General features: G+C 35.5%; 1 protein-coding gene across 1 annotated transcript in view; it reads right to left on the bottom strand.

Moving 5' to 3' along the window:
- LOC130543197 (protein shortage in chiasmata 1 ortholog-like) overlaps positions 1 to 20,549 on the bottom strand; it is a gene marked incomplete at its 3' end in the record, with an annotated part of 42,090 nt that extends 21,541 nt beyond the window's left edge. Inside the window, exons 1-4 of the mRNA XM_057309493.1 lie at positions 20,505 to 20,549; positions 18,057 to 18,168; positions 13,951 to 14,041; positions 6,319 to 6,503 (exon numbers count right to left, since the gene is read on the bottom strand). Coding sequence (XP_057165476.1) covers positions 6,319 to 6,503; positions 13,951 to 14,041; positions 18,057 to 18,168; positions 20,505 to 20,549 — 433 coding nt within the window. The remainder of the gene's footprint in view (positions 1 to 6,318; positions 6,504 to 13,950; positions 14,042 to 18,056; positions 18,169 to 20,504) is intronic.
- Positions 20,550 to 20,801: the final 252 nt, after the last annotated feature.

Below are 20,801 nucleotides of genomic sequence, written 5' to 3'. Positions count from 1 at the left end.
ATCAAGGGAGGAAAATATCTTGCAGTCTTTTGCTTCAAAACAACCAGGGGTAGCCTAAGCAAAGTTGTAAAGATATAAAAGCATTTGACTTTTATGGAACCTAGTCTTTTCTCTGCATCATTTTGCCTCTTAAAGTCTCTAATTCATCCCTAGAGACTCTGAGATGTAGGGGAAGGAAAAGGTCTACAAAACCTACAAATGAGATCAATTCAGATGCTACCATTGTCATGATAAAAAAATTGTATCTATTGTAAAATAGAAATAAAACTTTCATTGTAAAATTGATCACAATAAAAGTTATATGGCAAAGTATCTACTTGAGAAGTGTGATATATCTTATATATCAGGAAACACTACTGCTAACAGTTAATTGCTGGAATAAATTTCTCCTGTCTCCCCCCACCCTATGTTCATGTTACTTTAGAATCTTAGCCAACTGTGTCAGGGCTTTAACAGTTTCTGAGCCAAGGGAGGGAACATAAAACCTGCTCCCATTCTTCAATAAGCTCCTGAGTGGAAAAAAAAGGAAAATATAAGTTCAGATGAGGAAATGCTCAGAAAGCCAAACTCTCCAAAGTGAAATCTACATTGAAGAGGGAGCAACAGTTTCTTGTTCTGGGTAGTGACCTTTCAGTTAAGTAAATTTAAAATGACATGAGAGAGGAATAGTATGGAGTGATGTCTTCCATGACCAATTACACCATTGGTATGCATATGTTTAATAAATATGTGGTGTTCAGCAGGCAACCAGGAAACATCCCTTTGCCTGGTGCTACCTTGAAATGCTAAATGAGAACTTGTTCCATAAACTAGCCTCCTAAGAGATTACTCATCTGAACCTGCTAAGTTCCTGATAATTTTGTGGCCAAGAGCTTCCCGTGACAAATTTGGCATAGTTCTTTTATATACCAAAGAGAGGTAGCCAATCAATTCCATATCTAAACAGGGCTCACGTGGGACAATTAAAGATGGTTATCTGTACATCCACTCTGAAAGTATTAATGAACTCATATTAATAGTAAAAACCCAAACAGCATTTCTTTATATCCCTGTCTCCACCTTCCACTTCCAAACACAGGTCCTCCAGCCATCTTCCCTTCCTACAGGCTCATCCTAGTATTTCTGCAAGTCCAAGGAATTATGAGGTCTTGTTTTCCAACCACCCATATTTGATAGAGCCACTTGAGGGCAGCATCACACCACAACCAATGTTCTTTGTAACAACACAAAAGTTGTTTTAAGAAGGGTGCTACTTCCTTATATTCTTACGGTTATACAACACTTCCTGGAGTTGTTACTTTATTACAGCTCTTCTATTACCAACACAGATATGAGGAGACTGTTCTCCTCTATTGTAAATAACTGTTAAATTCTTACAAAGAAGCAAAATTTTAGCTAGTTAACTATGAAAAGAAACAGAAAATAGAGGTCTACTGACAGGAAAGACAAGTTTATTCTTGGCAGAAGATTCCTTTGTCTACCTAGAAAACCCAAGGTAACTAAATGAAAACAAATAAAGGAGTTCACTAGGTGTCTGATAAAAAAATTATAAGATCCTCTGGTTTTTAAACATACATAAAAACCCCAAAATTAATGGAAAAAATTCATCCGTAACGGTGACAAGTATACAAACATCAAGGAATCAACCTAACGAAAATATACAGAGAGTATATGCAGGAAACTACAAAATTTTAATGAGGATCATTAAAAGAAATTGAATAAAAGGCAAGATAAACCATTTTCCTGGCTAGTAAGACTAACAATGGTTAAAAAAAAAAAAGTAAAAAAACACAATGACATTTCAATTTCTCAAGAGATCTGTTTTGGAACTTGAAAAAGTTCCAGAAGAATAAAAACATGAGATTAGGAAAAAATTTAATAACAAAAAAGAGACTATTAATACATGTTATAATTACATATTAAATAGTTAAACTGTATGATACAATAATAGACAAAATCCATAGAACAAAACAGAAAATCCAAAAACACTAATGTGGGCAAGGATTTAGCATATTTTGTAAATGGCTTTTCTAATCAGTAGAGAAAGGAAAGACCATTCCATAAACGATACTGAGATGACTGCCAAAACATTTGGAAAAAATATTTTTTATCTTTACTTTGAAACATATACCAAAATCTTAAGGAAAACCTTAAAGAAAATTTGAATAAATATTTATCTAATTTAAGGAAGAATTTTCTAAGTATAAAAGCAATGAAAGAACCCTTAAAGGAAAACATTCATGGGACTGGTTAGTTTTAAATTAAACATTAACTATATCTTTGACATATACAGACAAAATATAAGAATAGAAAAATAGATAAAAGGGGCGCCTGGGTGGCACAGCAGTTAAGCGTCTGCCTTCGGCTCAGGGCGTGATCCCGGCGTTCTAGGATCAAGCCCCACATCAGGCTCTTCTGCTATGAGCCTGCTTCTTCCTCTCCCACTCCCCCTGTTTGTGTTCCCTCTCTCGCTGGCTGTCTCTATCTCTGTCGAATAAATAAATTAAAAAAAAAATCTTAAAAAAAAAAGAAAAATAGATAAAAGAATCATTCACAAAATAAAAATATGCAAATGGCCAATAAACATGAATAATTTTAAAAGATTTTATTTATGTATATATGTATGTATATATTTACTTATTTTTTATTGAGAGAGAGAGAGTGTGTGTGGGGGAGGGCATACGAGTGCGAGGGGGCGGGGAGAGGGAGAAGGAAAGTGAGAGAATCTCTTGCAGACTCTCTGCCCAGTGTGGAGTCCCATTCAGGGCTTGATCCCACAACCCTGACATCATGACCGAAGCCAAAATCAGGAGTTGGATGCTCAACTAACTGAGCCATCCAGGCACCACAGACATGAATAATTTTTAAAATCCAAGTAAAAATATAATTTTTGCCCATCACATTGGTTAAAATGCATTAACACAGTATCAGTAGTAATATATCCAATGATGATAAGGCTGGTATGAACAGGATATTCTCATATCATGCTAGTGGACATATAGCTAAAAGAAATACTTTTATCAAGTAATTCCATTTCCATGAATTTACTCTATGGAAAGAACTGGAAATGGAAGCATACATTTATGTCCATATTTGAAATTAAAAACATTAGTGTTCTTAAATTGGGAAATGTATGATGCATACACAATATTTAAAACTGCAGTCATTAAAAGCCATGCTTTTGAAGACAAGTATATGGTGAGATGTTTCCAAGATAATGTTAACATTTAACAATAATATAATGCAGGGGCGCCTGGGTGTCTCAGTCGTTAAGCGTCTGCCTTTGGCTCAGAGCCTGATGCCAGCGTTCTGGGATCCAGCCCCACATCAGGCTCCTCCCTTGGGAGCCTGATTCTTCCTCTCCCACTTCCCCTGTTCGTGTTCCCTCTCTCGCTGGCTGTCTGTCAAATAAATAATAAAAATCTTAAAAACAAAAACAAAAACAATAATATAATGCAGACACAATCTGATCCCAATAGTAAAATGATTTCTGTTTAGATTATAGGTTTGGAAGTTTTTAATAAAGGGATATTCTACATATTTAGTATGTAGATATCTTAATAGATGTAGAAAACATTAATAAAATTCACTCCTCATTCATGATCAAAAGCTTTTAGAAAACTCAGAACAGAAAGAGCTTCCTCGACCCAATAAAATAAATTCTTCCAACATTTAACCATTGAAACTGACGTAAACATTGTAAATGATTCACCATTCAAGTGATATTACATCATTTTTAATGATGAAATGTTAAAGTATTTCCTTTACTGTCAAGAACAACACGAGGATGGCAACATTGCTACTTCTATTAAACAATGTACTGTAGGTCCTAGTCAGCACAATAAGACCAAAAAAAAAAAAAAAAAAAAGATATAAATTTTGTAAAGGGAGAATGGCCAACAAAATTACTGTCTTAAAGACATATCTGTACTCCCACTGCAGCATTATTCACAATAGTCAAGGTGTGGAAACCATGTAATAAGTGTCTGTCCACAGATAAATGGATAAAAAAATGTGTTTCAAAGAAAATATGTTTTAAACACACAGACACAAGAAAATATTGTTGAACCTTAAAAAAGTAGGAAATCCTGCCATTTGCAGTATGGATGAAAACGGAAGACTTTCTGCTAAGTGAAATAAACCAGGCAGAGAACAACAAATACTACATGGTATCACTTATATGTGGAATCTTAAAAACAAAACAAACAAACAAAAAAAGTAGAACTCATGAAAACAGAGAGTAGAATGGTGGTTGCCAGGGACTGGGGCTGGGCTGTGGGGAAATAGGGAGAGGTTGGTAAAACAATACAAACTTCCAACTATAAGATGAATAAGGTGTGAGGATCTGATGTATAAAATGGTGACTATAGCTGATACTACTGCAGTGTATAATTGAAATTTTTTTTTAAGATTTTATTTATTTAACAGAGAGAGAAAGAGACAGAGTGTACGCACAGACAGGGGGAGCAGCAGGCAGAGGGAGAGGGAGAAGCAGATTCCCCGCTGAGTAGGGAGCCTGATGCAGGGCTTGATCCCAGGCTATAGGATCATGACCTGAGCTGAAGGCAGACACTCAACCGACTAAGCCACCCAGACACTCCACAATAAAAGAAAATCACCCACTGTTTTCATGTCTTAAAGAAATAGATGTTTTGAAATTAACTTATAATTTAGTAATTAACTACATTTCTTTTAAGACAGAAAATTTACAGTATCAATTGAATTTCAAAACAATGCATTCCTTTGGTTTTAGACACTGAGACCAAAGTATCTATAAATCTGGCAGCAATCAATCTAGCTGCAAAGACAATAAGTGAAATTGCAAATCTGAATTTATAAAATGATGTCTAATGACACAGGACCCTTAAGGCAATATAGGATATGGACAATTTATATGCATTTAGGAAACCCAAGCATATTTTCATTCAGTGAATAGTAGTTAAGGAAGCTTCTGACTTTGGTTGATGATAGATATTATGAAGTTTGCCAATAACGGCTTCTAGTTTTCCACATTAATAATAATAGCTATGTTTGGATATCTGTTATTTTTTACAATCTCATTACATGTGCAAATACATTAGTTGATCCTCACAAACATTTTTATAAGAAATTAGAAGAATAAGTTAAAAAGAAGTTATAGAAGAAAATTCAAAACCATAAAATTTGTAATAACTGCCCTCAAATTGCACCACTTTTTAAGAGTAGATTTCGACTATGAACAAATTCAGATTATTCCTAATATATCATGTTCTCAAGTTTAGTCTTTATTCTTTCTTAAAGATTTTATTTATTTATTTTTAGAGAGAGAGAGAGTGCGTGCATGAGCAAGCGGGCGTAGGGGCAGAGGGAGAAGAGGAGGGAGAGAAGCAGACTCCCCACTGAGCACAGAACCAGACCTGGGGCTCCATCTCACAACCCCAAGTACATGACCTGAGCTGAAATCAAGAGTTGGATGCTCAACCTACAGAGCCCTCCAGGTGCCCCTCAAGTTTAGTCTTTAATGCAATCTCTTACTCTCTCTTTCATCTCAAACTAAGAGGGATCTAACTCTATATCATCACACACCTATTTGCCAACACCAAAAATTTTATACATAATTTACGTATTTACATAAAAACAGCAGTAAAAGAACCAAATTATTATATATTATCTATCTGTTAGATTATCATAGTTCAAGCTATAGCATATCTTAAACTTTTTATTTTAAAAGGAATAGGCTGTTTCACATACAAGAAAGGTAGTTCTCAGCAAATTTTTATGCAATTGGAAGAATTCAGCACCCTCTAGGAAGATGAAAATTTGGAATATAGTTTGGATAAAATGTGCTTTAATTATTAATTATGGTAAATTTGTAAAAATGAGGTGAATTTCCTGATCTAATACTGCAACTATTCCATCTCTACTTTGAATTATGGTTTCACATCAATTTGATGAGACTGAAAATCTTGAGCATATTTTGAAAATAAAATACAGCCATCATTTAATAATCTACTATTTGAATGTTATGCCAGATTGCTATGTCATCAAATCTGGTTATAGTAATATGGTGTGAGCACACTATGATCAAATCCCTGACGCTATTTTGATGCCCAGCTCACATAAACTCCAAAAACAACCAAATTGACAAAAAGGGGATTAATATAAAAGAGAAAGTATCTCCCTAATGTGGCAAAGCTTAGAATTATAATTTTGCAGGTGGATACCTTTAATAAAACAGAAAAATTAAAAATCCAATAAAACAGAAAAACACTCACAAAAATGAAAATCTGTATGTTAGTAAGAAATGTTTTATAACAATAGAAATAATAAACATTTTACCTCTGTTCTGTATTTGAAGTGCTGGACATTTTTCTAAACCGCTGACAAGTGTAAAGACTTCAGTGTAGTCCTTATGGGTATATAAACTGGCTTCCTCTATTTCAGTTTGGGAGTTTGGGTTTGAACTTGGAACAACTTCCTCAAAACCATAGTCAGTCTGAATCACCATTCCTGTAATTGCTTTTCTATAACATTATAAAATTACTGATTTTATGTATGTCCTATTTTAAAACATCTTTATTAACAAATAGTATATGTTCATTGTAGAAAAATTACAAAATTCCAACAGATACAGAGAAAAGTTACCCATAGCCCCAACACTCAAGAGATGAATTCAAAAATTATGTATTTTCTCAATCACTTTTGGATATTTTTAAACAAAAGTGGATTCATGTACGTAGTATTATGAAACCTGCCTTTTCTGGTAAACAATAAAGCATGAGTACATTTATATGTCAATCGATGTATATTCATTTCATTGTTGATGGATGAACAGGATCTTATTGTATCAGTAGGCCATAATTTACTCAAACAGTTCCCTATTGTTGGCAATTTAAATTTGTTGTAATCGTTTGCCATTATAATGCAAGGAATATCTTTGTGCACTTGACTGTTTTCTCAAAATATGTTTCCTAAAAACAGAAATGATGAGGTTAAAGGTATACGGATTTTTAGACTTTGCCAAGCATTGCCAAGTTGCCTTTGTATTGAATACTCAATGTTTGCTTTTCCACATCATTATCCAATCCTTTGTATTCTGTTCTTCAACCTGGGAGGCTCATCTCCATGACTGAACTAAGCTCCCTTGGTCTCTGGCTTCTGGTTGGGTTCAGCCAATAGGAAGCATTGACAGGATCAAAGGTGGAAAGAGAGACAAGTTGGGATATTATTGTTCCCAAATCCTTCCTGGGCCACAATTTGGAAGTGGCTGCATTTGTCTACCAACAGTTATATCTCTTGTGAGACAGCCTCTCTCCTACAGCTAGCTGTAGTTCTTACTGGGTTGATTACTGTTCAGTCTCCTTGCTCCTACAACCTTAGAGTGTTAACAACTTCCTGCTGTTTTGGGGCACTTTTTTTTGGCTCCCTTGACCTTGTCCATACCTTGCCTGTTTCCTGGTTCATCCAGGTATATCCGCCACTGTCTCTAACACTGGGAGATTTGGACTTACAAGAGATCTTTTTAATGAATTTTCTGACAAATAAATATATTATTGGCAACTTAACTACACATTCTAATATACCTCCCCCCCAATATCCTAAAATATTTTAGCCTCAATAATTTTCTACACAGACTGAGAGAACCAAAATCAATATAACTCCCTAATGTAATTGAAGAAAAATGAGTATATCTTCAAATCATAGATAGAAAAATCTCTAAAGTTTCTCCTTTACTCTTTAAGAAAATACAAGGCACAAGAAAAAATATTTCAACTCACCTAGGTCCATATTACTCATAAGACCATTGATTCCTATGTGAATCTTTACAGACTTCTAAATTCAGCATTTATATCACAATTATCTTTTTTGTTTTAAATGTTAATAATAGGATCAGCACTTTGTAATAATCCTCGGTACTACAGTTTTGAGAAAACCCAGTCAGTTCCCTTTCCCTAGATATACATGTTCTATGAAGAAAAGTATTTCCTGGATGTCCTCTTACCTCCGTGTCCAATATTATCTATTCTTTGTTCACTGGTGTCTCCTTCTCCACCTAACCTGTAGTACTGACATTTCGCAGGATTCTAATCTAGATGGTGTTTGCTTTCTTTCCATAACATTCTATCTGGGTAGGTTCATCCACTCCAATTCACTAATTACTTAACTTAAAAGAAATATTTACTGAGTGTTCACAGTGTGCTAACACCATTTTAGGCACTGAGAATGGAGTGGTAGAGCAAAACAAAGTTCTTACCCTCATGAAGCTTACCTGTTAATGGGATGATAGACAAACAAACAAATAACATAATGTCAGGTGATGAAACACTGTTATGAATAAAATAAAATATTAGGACATCAAGTAACAGCCAGAGAGTTGGTAAAAGGTCTATTCTAGAAAGCGGCCAGCTGAGGAGCTGATAATTCCACAGCTACCTGAATAATGGTAGGGAGTGACCTATACAAAGGCCTAAAGTGGGGGAATAAGGTTTGCATAGTCTAAAAAAAGCAGAAAGGTCAAGGTGACCAGAACAGAATAAGGTTAAATAGGTAGGAAGGGACCAGATCATGTTGGGCATTATAATATCTGGTAAGAACTTTGGATTTTATTCTATGTGCAATAGGATACTGTCAGTAGGTTATAACAGAGACAGTTTATGATCTGATTTGTGACTTAAAAAAAAAAATATTCCAGGGGCGCCTGGGTGGCACAGCAGTTAGGCGTCTGCCTTCGGCTCAGGGCGTGATCCCGGCGTTCTGGGATCAAGCCCCACATCAGGCTCCTCTGCTATGAGCCTGCTTCTTCCTCTCCCACTCCCCCTGCTTGTGTTCCCTCTCTCGCTGGCTGTCTCTATCTCTGTCGAATGAATGAATAAATAAAACCTTTAAAAAAAAATATTCCAGGCAAACTCTTAGAAGAAAATAGAGGAGTAAATCCTCACGACTTTGGATTAGCAAAGCCTTCTCAGATATGGTGCCAAAAGCCTAAGTGACGAAAGAAAAGAAAAGATAAATTGGACTTCATCAAAATTTTTAAAAATTGTGTTTCAAAGGATACTATCAAGAAACCGGAAAGATAATCCACAGAAGAAAATATCTGCAAATCATGTATCTGATAAGGGACTTGTATTTAGATTATATAACAAACTCTTAAAATCCAACTATAAAAAGACACGTAAGCCAACTGGAAAATGGGCAAAGTACTTAAACAAACATTTTCTTGAAGAAGATAAACTAAAGGCCAATAATTACATAAAAAGATGCTAAACGTCATTTGCTATGAGGGAAATGCAAATCAAAACAACAATGACATACATAAGCCACCCATTAGGATGGCTATAATAAAAAAGAAAGATAATAAGGAATGTTGGCAAGGATGTAAATAAATTGTAGCCTTCACACACTGCTGGCGGAAATGCAAGAAGGTAGAGCTGCTTGGAAAATAATTTCACAATTCCTCAAATAGTTATACACTGAGTTACCATATGATCTAGTAATTCTACTACTAGAGAAATGAAATCATATGTATGCACAAAAATTTACCCACAGATACTTATAATAGCTTTATTCATACCAGCTAAAAACTGAAAACAACCTAAATGTCCAACAACTAATGGATGGATAAATAAAATGTGCTATGTCCACACAATGGAATATTATTTGGCCATTAAAAAAAAAAGCTAAGTGCTGATACATGCTACAACACAGATGAACCTTGAATACATTATGCTAAGTGAAAGAAACCAGTCACAAAAGATCCCATACTGTATGTGTCATACTGTGTTTTACAACACAAGAAATGTATAGTTGGTCTTCGTCCCCATTTCTGGCAAGGAACTCCTAAAGCCCTTGGAATTTCCTAAGTGTTGAGAATGATAAAGGTATATTTAGTTGTTAATGAGGTGACTTTTGGAAAACCTCTCCATTGCCCAGAGAAACAACCATGTGATCAGAGGGCTGGAATTTTAGCCCCATTCCTCTGACCTCCAGCAAGAAGGGCTGGAGGTTGCATCAACTGCCAATGGCCAATGGTAGAGTCAATCGCGTGTATGCAATAAAGCCTTTGCAAGAACACAAGAGGATGGGGTTCAGAGAGCTTCTGGGTTGGTGAATACATGGAAATTCTGGGAGAGTGGTGTGGAGGTAGAGGGTATGGAAACTCTGTGCCCCTTTCCCATACCTTGCCCTACGTATCTCTTCCATCTGGCTGTTCCTGAGTTATATCCTTTTATAATAATCAGTAATCCAGTAAGTAAAATGTTTCTGTGAATTCTGTGAGTCTGTCTAGCAAATTGATCAAATCCAAGGAGGAGGTTGCTGGAACCTCCAATCTATAGCCAGTGGGTCAGAAGCATAGGTTATAACCTGGACTTCAAGTGGAGTCTGAAGTGGCAGGAGAGGGGAGGCAGTCTTGCAAGACTGAGCCCTTAACAGGAGGTATCTTATACTATCTCTGGGTAGATAGTGTCAGAATTGAGTTGAATTGTAGGATACCCAGCTGGTATGAGAACACTGCTTGTGGTTTGGGGAACTACGCCCCCTCCCTATGTTGGAATTGTTGTATGATTTTACTTTGATTCCATTTATATGAAATGTCCAGAATAGGCAAGTCTAGAGAGGCAGAAAGTAGACTAGTAGTTGCCTGTCTGGAGGAGGGGAAAAAGTGGGGAGTGGATATTAATAAGTATAAGATTTCTTTTTGTGTTGATGAAAATGCACTAAAATTGATTGTGATAATTGCACAACTCTACTAAAAACCACTGAATTGGAATGGGTGAATTATATGGATATGAATCATTTTTCAATAAAGCACTACTATAAACCAAACCAAACCAAAGAGTATAGGGTTTGAAGTCAGACAGACTAGGGTTTGAGTATTTGAATAGCTCCAACTATTGACTGTGGGACAGTTATTTAATCTAAGTCTCAGTTTCCCATATATAACATTGGGATAGTAATATCCACCTCACATAATAGTTATGAGGTATACAGGAAATAAATATATGTGCAATGCCCCTCATTCAACTGCATTCATCTGAATATAACAAGCCACAGAGGAATAGGGGATATTGTTATACATTCTTCCTCTTACTCTACTTAGCCATGTGCTCCCTCCTGGAAGCTAGGAAGTTTATGCATGGTTCTTCCCAATGTTTTTGCATTTTGCCCTTGTCTCCATAATTTGATAGCCTCAACCCCTTCTTTATCCTGTCTATCAAGCTAAAAAAAGTGCTATATTTACTCTAATATGTATGTATTTATTAGGAGCTTAATATGTTTTTTAAACTATGCTGCTTTTGTTTTTTTCTTTGCTGGTGGTTTTCTAAAAATTAAAATAGTTATTATTTTTGTTAGTGCTCTGTCTCAAGTTATAGCTTTGACTACAGAAGCCAATTTTCTTGTATGTCCTGTTATTTTTAGTGTGTAATTTTGTAGAACATAAGATTTCTTAAGAACACACGGCAGAAAATGCCCATATATGTTAAAACACAGTACACCAACAAGTTAGTAAAAGAATTGAGGCCTTAGGATCGATATTAAGAAGTAACAAAAATAGACACAAGGAACAAAGAGACGGGAGAAAGAGAGGAAAAGCAAGATTTAGGAACTCTAGGTAGTGCTAATGATCAGAATGCTTATTCCTAAAATCCATTAGGTAATAAAACTGTAGTAGCAGAATTATTTAACATTAAATTTTAACATGGGAAATCTCTATACTTTCTGCTCAATTCTGCTATGAACCAAAACTTCTCTAAAAATAAAGCCTATTAAAAATTAAATCTTGCTATATGAGACAAAATTGAAATTAATAGCTTAAACACACATAAAAAGTGGCATTTAGAAGTTCATGGCTAGTAAAGCAGTTTGCAGTGTGTCAGAGACTAAAGCTCCTTTTGTTCCACTCTTTCACTCCTATATTTAGTTCTTGTCAGTATAGTCCAAGCTGGTTGCTGGAGCCAGTCATTACATCTCTATTCCAGCATTGGGAAGAAGAAAAGTGAAGGAGAAAAACATGCTGCTTCCTTTTAAGCACATTCCCCAGAAATTGCATAAGCCTCTTTTGCTTAATACCCCATTGGGAAGAACTTAGTCGTATGGGTATGTGTAGTTACAGGGAGGCTGAGAAATGTAAATGTGATTCTAGGTGGTGCCACAGGTCCACCTTCTTTGCCGTGGACTCTATCTTGGTACTGCAAAATGAATGGAAGGTCAGATAAGATTGGGCATCCATTCTTTCAGGGCCTCCATTTCTCCCATACATGAATCTTGTTTGAGTCAAAGTAGCTAGATCATTGCCTTCACTGAGGACTTATTGCATATTCTCGCTCTATGCCTTCAGACTTGCTCTTTCCTTTACCTGAAAAACTTTCTCTCAAGTTAGTTTCTCCTTCAATGTCCAGCTCAAGCTCAATTCCTACTTCTTTGTAAAGCTAATCTCTCCTGCTTATAAATGCACAGCCTTACCAATCTAACTCATAAAATGAAGAGATCTTAGAGATCATCTTGTTTCTTGTTACTTTAAGTAGGTTCTTCGGTCAGCAGTATCAGCACACCTTAGAGCAGAATCTGGGCAGTATCTGGGGTGCCCTGTTGGCTCAGTCAGTTAAGCATCTAAATCTTGATCTCAGCTCAGGTCTTGATCTCAGGGTCATGAATTCAAGCCCTGTGTTGGGCTCCATGCTGGCCATGGAGCCCACTTTAAAAAAAAAAAAAAAGTGCAGATTCATAGGCCCCCAACACAGACCAACTGAATAAGGATCTCGTTTTTAATAAGATTATCAGGTGATTCATATGCACATTAAAGTTTGAGAAGCACTGATCCAGTATCATTACACTGATAGAGAGTGAGGGTCAGAGAGAGAAGATGACTGCGTACTTGACTTTTCAAATCAAGACTTGAAATCCACATTTTTAAAAAATTCATGGAGCAGAGTTCTTTTCACTACACATTCCTGCTTCCTCACTGCTCGGTTTAGTCATGGAATAGGCACTTTGTATTGGCCTTATGCCTTGTGATAGACTTTATGATGGTCATCTTATATTATCATTTAATTCTTACATGGTTAATTTTTTTATGTCTATATATTATCTTCCTAACCTGACTTTTAAATTCCTAGATGATGGAAATGGTATATTGGGTTTCTTTGCATTTTGAGTCTGGACACATTTAAATTGGTTATTTGTTTCTTTCCAGCACATTAAGGAAAACTTAAATTACTAAAACCTGAAAATGTGAATAATAACTAAATCCTTCCTGGGTCTGATCAGCACTCTTTGTACAAAGTGAAGAAACAGAGTAAATTATTTACCTTTGAACTGAAATCTCTAATTTATGTCTATATTAACAAGGTAGACTGGGTTAGATGTTCTTCCTTGTATTATGTATGCTCTGTGTTCCTATCTTTTTCATCGTACTTCCCATATTGTGTTGTAATTATTTATTTATAAATCTCTACTCCCTATTTTTTTGTGTTCTTTGAGAGTAGAGACTGTGTCTTATTCATTTGTGTATCCTGTATCCAGCACACAGGATTGTATATAATAAAGATTTGATGAATGACTTAAGAAATAATAAATAATCTTTTGACAAATTTATGTTAGAAAATAGCCTTAAATCTGCATTTATACTACAAGAAAAAAAGACCAATTTTAATATAAAGTGTCCTATAGACACATTCTACAAGAAGTTTACTTATTGATTAAAAGTATAACATATTTGCTTTATTTTTCTGTGTGTTTTACAACACAAATGCATAGAGAACAGTTAATATGTGATAAATGAGGCTAAAATAAGAAGGGTATAAATCACTTCTATTAACCTCTCTTTCGTGGCTCAGATTAGGGCTTTTCCTTCAGATAAAAGAATAAAATCTGTGAGGATACAAAGGAAAGGATCTTCTCTCTGCAGGTGTCTGGAGAACTTACAATTTCTTTCCTAGATGTAAAGAGGAAATTGAGGTTAAGGACACATACTTCTCTAGGAACTCCTCCACAAAGAGACTTGCTTTCCATTGATCCAACACTGAAATATCATCTGTCATTCCCCACACTGAAACAGCTGAAACTAGAAAGGAAAACGATAAACATAAGTTTCTAGAATTTTCTTTTGCAGCTAATACAAGGAAGCCAAACATGAACCTTTTACATTATGGTGTTATCTTTATTTGTTCACAAATGTAATTTTTCCCCAAATTTTACCAGACTCCAAGTATTTAAATAACCTTTCTCATGATTACAATTCACCCCCCAAAACCCCTCAATTATAGTCAGAACAATATCACCTGAACATATCATCCTCATTTTTACATCCTCTCTTTTGCTAATACAGCCCTACCATCCTAGATAGTCCTGTTCAACAGCTCATATTGTTCCTCATAAACTTTTATTATTAACCATCTCAGCTTGTTCTGACATATTCTCCTTGAAGGACCATAATTGTCAGTAGCACTCACTCTGGTACATCATCATACACAGACATATTTTAAAATTTTAGTATCTATAGCTTGTCTCTCAAATTAGACCCTTGGTTCCTTAAGAGAGAGATCATGTCACATACTAATGTCAGAAGAAGCAACTGAGTGAAGTTAAGAGTCAAAGGACCTGTATTCTGCCACCAATGTTACATCTTACTAGTTTTGTTATCTTGAACATCTGAGTCTGTGTGTCGTTGAAAAAAATTCAAGTTTAGTGGTTAGGAGTACAGATTCTGGAATCATCCTGACTAGATTTTAATACTTGTATTGCTACTTATTAAGTGTATGAGCTTGGATAAACCTCTCAACCCCTTTGTACCTGTATTCCTTACCTACAAATTAGGAATAATAATAATAATGGCCTTTTCGTAGTGTTGTGTAGATTAAATACGATGAGACATATAAATTGCTTAGGACAGTGACTTACATATTGTAAACAAAGTTTAGGGATCCCTAATGGGGATGCCTGGGTTGTTCAGTCCATTAAGCATCTGCCTTCAGCTCAGGTCATGATCTCAGGGTCCTGGGATCGAATCCTACATTGGGCTCCTTGTTCAGCGGGAAGCCTGCTTCTCCCTCTACCTGCCACTTCCCCTGCTTGTTCTCTCTCTCTCTGGCAAATAAATAAACAAAATCTTTAAAAAAATTTTTTGGCTGTTAATGTTATTACCTTTTTCAAAAAAAGAAAAAGAAGTAGGAAAAAGTGATGAACTCATTTTTCCTTCTGTACATTTATTTATTTACTTTTCCTCCTGTACTTTTAGATAAGCAGTTTAATGAAAGCTATTCTTTATCTTATTTCCAACCTGATTGAGATTCATTCCATTTTTATAATATTCTTTGCAAAATGAAGACATTCCTTCCTCATGTCCTTACTTCCTTTCTTACACAGTTTAGTCTCCACAGCTAGTTCCATAACCACTACCTTACAAAGACCCTGGATTCCTTTGCCTCTCTTTCCCTTGTACTAACTTAGGAAAACCCCTTGTGTACATACAACTCTCTGCCTTGTGTACATACACTAGAACAGCTGAAAATTATTGGAAAAAGATCATCCAGTCATGCTGAATGAACTCATTTCAGATTATGACCATAAATTTCAAATGGGCATCCAACATTGACAGATGATAATAGTACACCTTCCTGGGGTGCCTGGGTGGCTCAGTGGTTAAGTGTCTGCCTTCAGCTCAGGGAGTGATCCCAGCATTCTGGGATCGAGCCCCGCATCAGGCTCCTCCACTGAGAGCCTCCTTCTTCCTCTCCCACTCCCCCTGCTGGTGTTCCCTCTCTTGCTGGCTGTCTCTCTGTCTGTCAAATAAATAAATAAAATCTCTTTTTTTTTTTTTTTAAAGTACACCTTCCTAAGCAAACTGGCATTCTCATTCTTCTTCTTCTTCTTCTTTTTTTTAAAGATTTATTTATTTTAGAAAGAGGGAGAAAGCGAGTGTGTGGGCAGGGGAAAGGGCAGAGGGAGAAGGAAGAATCTCAAGCAGACTCCTTGCTGAGTGTAGGGCTTCATCCCAGGACCCTGAGATCATGACCTAAGCTGAAGGCAGATGCTTAACGGATTGAGCCACCCAGGTGTCCCTATCTCACTTGTCTTCTTATCTGGTTCTGCCTTTTAACTGTTGGAGTGTTCTAGGGCTCTGTCCTAGGTGCTCTGCTCAATGAATACTCATGCTTTCAGTGACTTCATCCACTTCCATAAGTTTATGTGCAATCCATATATGATTACCCTAATTTGAAACTCCAGCAGTGCTCAAGATCTGTATAATGAATTGTCTCCTTGATGTCTTCATGTAGATGCCTAAATAGACATTTTAACCCGGCCAAAGCAGAGCTATTGACTCTAGCCACAAATTGGCTTCCCCATGAGACTCCTTATCTTAGGAAACAGCACTGCCACCCACCCAGCTGCTCAGGTCAAAAACCTAGAAGAAATTCTTTATTGTTCTATTTTTTCTTTATCCCTCTCACTGTTGGCTGGACCTAAAATAATCTCAATTCAACCACTCCTCACACCTCCATTGATCTAAGCCTAGTTCAAGACACTATCATCTTTTATGTGGAGTGTAGATTCACCTATCAATCTAGATTCTGAACCACCAATATGATAGCTTTCTGATTGATTTTATCATCCCTACTCTTTCCCAATTCCTACCCCTTCCATACTCCAGACAACCAGAACGATTTTTCTTTTTTTTTTTTTTTTTTAAGATTTTATTTATTTATTTGACAGAGACAGAGACAGCCAGCGAGAGAGGGAACACAAGCAGGGGGAGTGGGAGAGGAAGAAGCAGGCTCATAGCGGAGGAGCCTGATGTGGGGCTCGATCCCATAACGCCAGGATCACGCCCTGAGCCGAAGGCAGACGCCCAACCGCTGTGCCACCAGGTGCCCCCAGAACGATTTTTCTAAAGCATATATCAGATTATGTCACTCCCCTTTTAAAAACTGTCCAATCATTTGCCACATTAGCCATAATATAAACAAACAAATAAACTCCATATTATGGCCTACAATGCCTTATATTTTTTAGAAGCTGCCTACTTCTTAGATATCCCCTTTTCATTAACCTGTCACAGTGGCCTAATTTTCTGGTCCTAAAACTCATCAAGTTTATTCCTGAGTCAACTCTGCATTTGTTTGAAAGGCTTCTCCTCCATATCTTTTTATCGTTGTTGCCTTCTCATCATTCAGATCTCAACTCAAATGTCCACTTCCTTCCCTAAGCATCTTAGAAAATAGTGCTCCCTAATCAATCTTGTATCACATTATCCTATTGTGTCTTCTCTACACATTTATTAATACCAGACATTAGCTTATATATGTAATGGTTTTATTGCTGCATCCTTCTTACCAGTCTGAAAACCCACTGAGGGAAGAAACTACTTCTGTCTTATTAGTAACTGTCTTTAGCACCTGTAACAGTACCTGGTACATAATATATGCTAAATTAATGTTGTTAACTGACTTGACTTCTCTATGGAAGCTACCTCTTTCTTAAATCCATGACATGATAAGAGTAAAAGATAATATTTTGTACATATACATTTAAAAATAGTTTTATGTGCAGTATATCATAACATTTTAAAGTAGCCCTCCTACGGTTGAGCAAGATCCTATTACAACACAACAAATGTTTACAATGCTAGAGTATTTTAAGACTTCATCATCTACATATCTTTTATTTGTTCTATTCATATCTAGTATAAGTGTCCCAATTCCCTACTTTGTCACCTAAATTCTGTCATAAAAATATTAATTTGTAACCTTCTTGGAGTTCTTTTTTTTTTTAAGATTTTATTTATTTGAGAGAGAGAGAGCGAGAGAGAGCACGAGAGGGGAAGGGACAGAGGGAAAAGCAGACTCCCCGCTGAGCAGGGAGCCCAACGTGGGGCTCAATCCTGGGACTCCAGGATCATGACCCGAGCCGAAAGCAGATGCTTAACTGACTGAGCCACCCAGGTGCCCCTCAGAGTTCTGATATGAATAAATGCAATGTAGTTTTATTCATAAGAAAAGCACATTTTCTTAATAATTTATTGTGCTACACTCTGATATCACTTTTAAGATAGACTTTTGAGAAATAAAAATAAAACATACCTCTCATCCATGGCCTCCTAAATTTATTATCAGTAACTCCTGCATCTTGATATAAACATGAAGGGACTCGAAGCAATAAAGCATCTCTGCAAAACTTCTTTCTAACTATATTCTATGTAGGAAAGTAAGATTATAAAATCTTTTAATACATTTAACAGATGCAACTATCAATATTCAGAATATTAAAATTCTTTATTCTTTTAAATTCATATTATTTAAAGGTAATACCTGCTCATTATAAGATATAAAATAACACAGAACACATAACTGAGAAAATCAAGGTCCCTAGTGATATCAGTAATAGTTTGGCATATTTTCCACAGACTTCCTTTCCTAGGCTAGGCTAAAGTGTGTGTGTGTGTGTGTGTGTGTGTGTATGTTTGACAAAAACAAGATCACATCATTTATACAGTATGCCATTTAGCAATGTGCTTTTTTTCACTTAACAGTATAATATGGCTGTCTTAATTTTGTTTAGCATGTCTTTGCATTATTAAACTTGTGACAACCAATAAATAAGTTTCTAACTTAAAAAAAATCAACAAATAAAACTATTTCTTCAACCTCATTGTCTATGGTGTGCCTCTGAAAAATGTCCCACTATTCTCAGATTATCAAAATCCTATTTATCTTTCAAGGCCCATCTTAAGCAATATCTCCTCTATGAAGCTTTTCCTCAGTAACTCTCAACTTCCCACAAAATTCATTATTCTATGTATTTGGACAAATGATAGTTTCTTGCATTATTTCCCAAGAGTTTTATGTTTGCTGAAGGTGTTATACATATTAAATAAGAGGTCTTAATTACCCAAGAATAAACGGTACAAAGAAAGAAAAGATGAGTTAAACTAATTTATATAAAATGAGGACCAAAGATTCATTGCAAAACAGAAAAAAAACTTGATTAATACTTTGTCTAAGAAAAATGAAGTAAAGTTATAAAAATTAAATTTTATAGCTAACAAAATTTTGTTTATAATTAGCTTGTAACCATAGCTAGTTTTTTGTCAAAAATTTCCCACAAACTGTATTATATAATGATATGCATGATATTAGTCATTTTGTCACCTTTGATTATAAATAAGATATTTTAAAAAAATATTTAACCAAAATATTCTCAAGGCATCTCTGACTCCTTTAATATTTGAACCATTCTCTTCCTCTTATCTGTAACTAATCTAATGTCACAAGGTCTTCATTTGACAATAGCTTTACCCGTTGAGTGGTTCCTCAACACTGTTTCCATGAACTTTACAAAATTCCACAACTTTTGCAAGATTTGCCATCAATCACTATCATATTTATAGTATATCAGGGGGTGTGATCCACCAGTGAGAAACTAAGACATCATGGGCAAGGATAAAAGTTTAAGGATGTTTGAATACAGACTAATTTTGAAGTCGCCAATATATTCACAAATATATTTGGTTAATGATAACTTTTTTTTTTTTTTTAAAGATTTTATTTATTTATTCGACATGTTAGAGACAGCCAGCGAGAGAGGGAACACAAGCAGGGGGAGTGGGAGAGGAAGAAGCAGGCTCATAGCGGAGGAGCCTGATGTGGGGCTCGATCCCATAATGCCAGGATCACACCCTGAGCCGAAGGCAGATGCCTAACCGCTGTGCCACCGAGGCGCCCCAGTTAATGATAACTTCTGATTCCCTACCATGTATATGTTATAATAACACATTTACCTCCCAGTTATGAAGAAATAATAAAACCTGAAGATGTCTAAATATCTTTCTTATTTCCTATAAAATGTAACAGCTTTAGGTACATTGGAATAATTTTTTTTTCCTGGTAATGAGGTGAAGGTTATAAAGAAAATCAAAATTTAACTTGTCAATTAAGATCATAAGAATAATGAATTGTTGTATGATGACTATTCCAATTAGATTCTTAACAATGTACTGGACTTGAATCTCAGCTTTGTATAAGCTGTTTAAGTTCTCTAGACATCATTTTCCTATCCTGTAAAATTGTAAAATCTAGCTCTTGGAGCAGTTATGATGATCAAATGGCATAATCCATCAAAAGAGCAAATGATATAATCCAGCAAAAGAGCAAAGTATCTGGCCCATAGCAAGTGGTCAATACATGCTGTTATTGTTATTTCCTCATAAAGATAACTGAGACTGCTTTTCCCCCACTCTTTTCAAGGAAGATCACTCAAGAATGTTCATATAAAAACAGCCCAAATATGTCAAGCTTCCATTTTCTTCTGCTGACAATTTCAAATTCACAATACGTTGTCAACAATTTCCTTCCAAAAGTGGTGTTTTTAAGGTACATTGGAAGTGGGAAGAAATTTTAAATAAATCTCAAAGTAATTAGACTAAGGATTAATCTAACGACTACTGCAAAATTATCATCATCATGTAGTGAATGCAGATAGTACTTTTCATATCATAATTCTTAGTAGTTAGTGACCCAGTAACACTCTACCTCATATAAATAGTCTATTGCACAATATTTGAATGTTGAAAACATGTCTTCTTTCCTTGAAAGCAGTACAAATTTCGTATCTGGAAATATAAAAATTAAAATCAAATGTTGGTAAAATAGCAAAGCAAGGAGAAGAAAACCATTCTTAATCACAAAACTTTAGTTCATTCATTTTTAAAGGCACTGAATGATAAAAACATTAACTATAAAAATAACACTTATTATTATGATTTAAATCTAATATGAAAATAATGAATGCTGATATAAAATCATTCATCTGGGGCGCCTGGTTGGCAC

Source organism: Ursus arctos, unplaced genomic scaffold, assembly GCF_023065955.2.
Source record: "Ursus arctos isolate Adak ecotype North America unplaced genomic scaffold, UrsArc2.0 scaffold_86, whole genome shotgun sequence".
Classification (NCBI taxonomy): domain Eukaryota; kingdom Metazoa; phylum Chordata; class Mammalia; order Carnivora; family Ursidae; genus Ursus; species Ursus arctos.
Note: the sequence above shows the minus strand (reverse complement) of the source record. Positions and strands in the feature narration are given on the sequence as shown.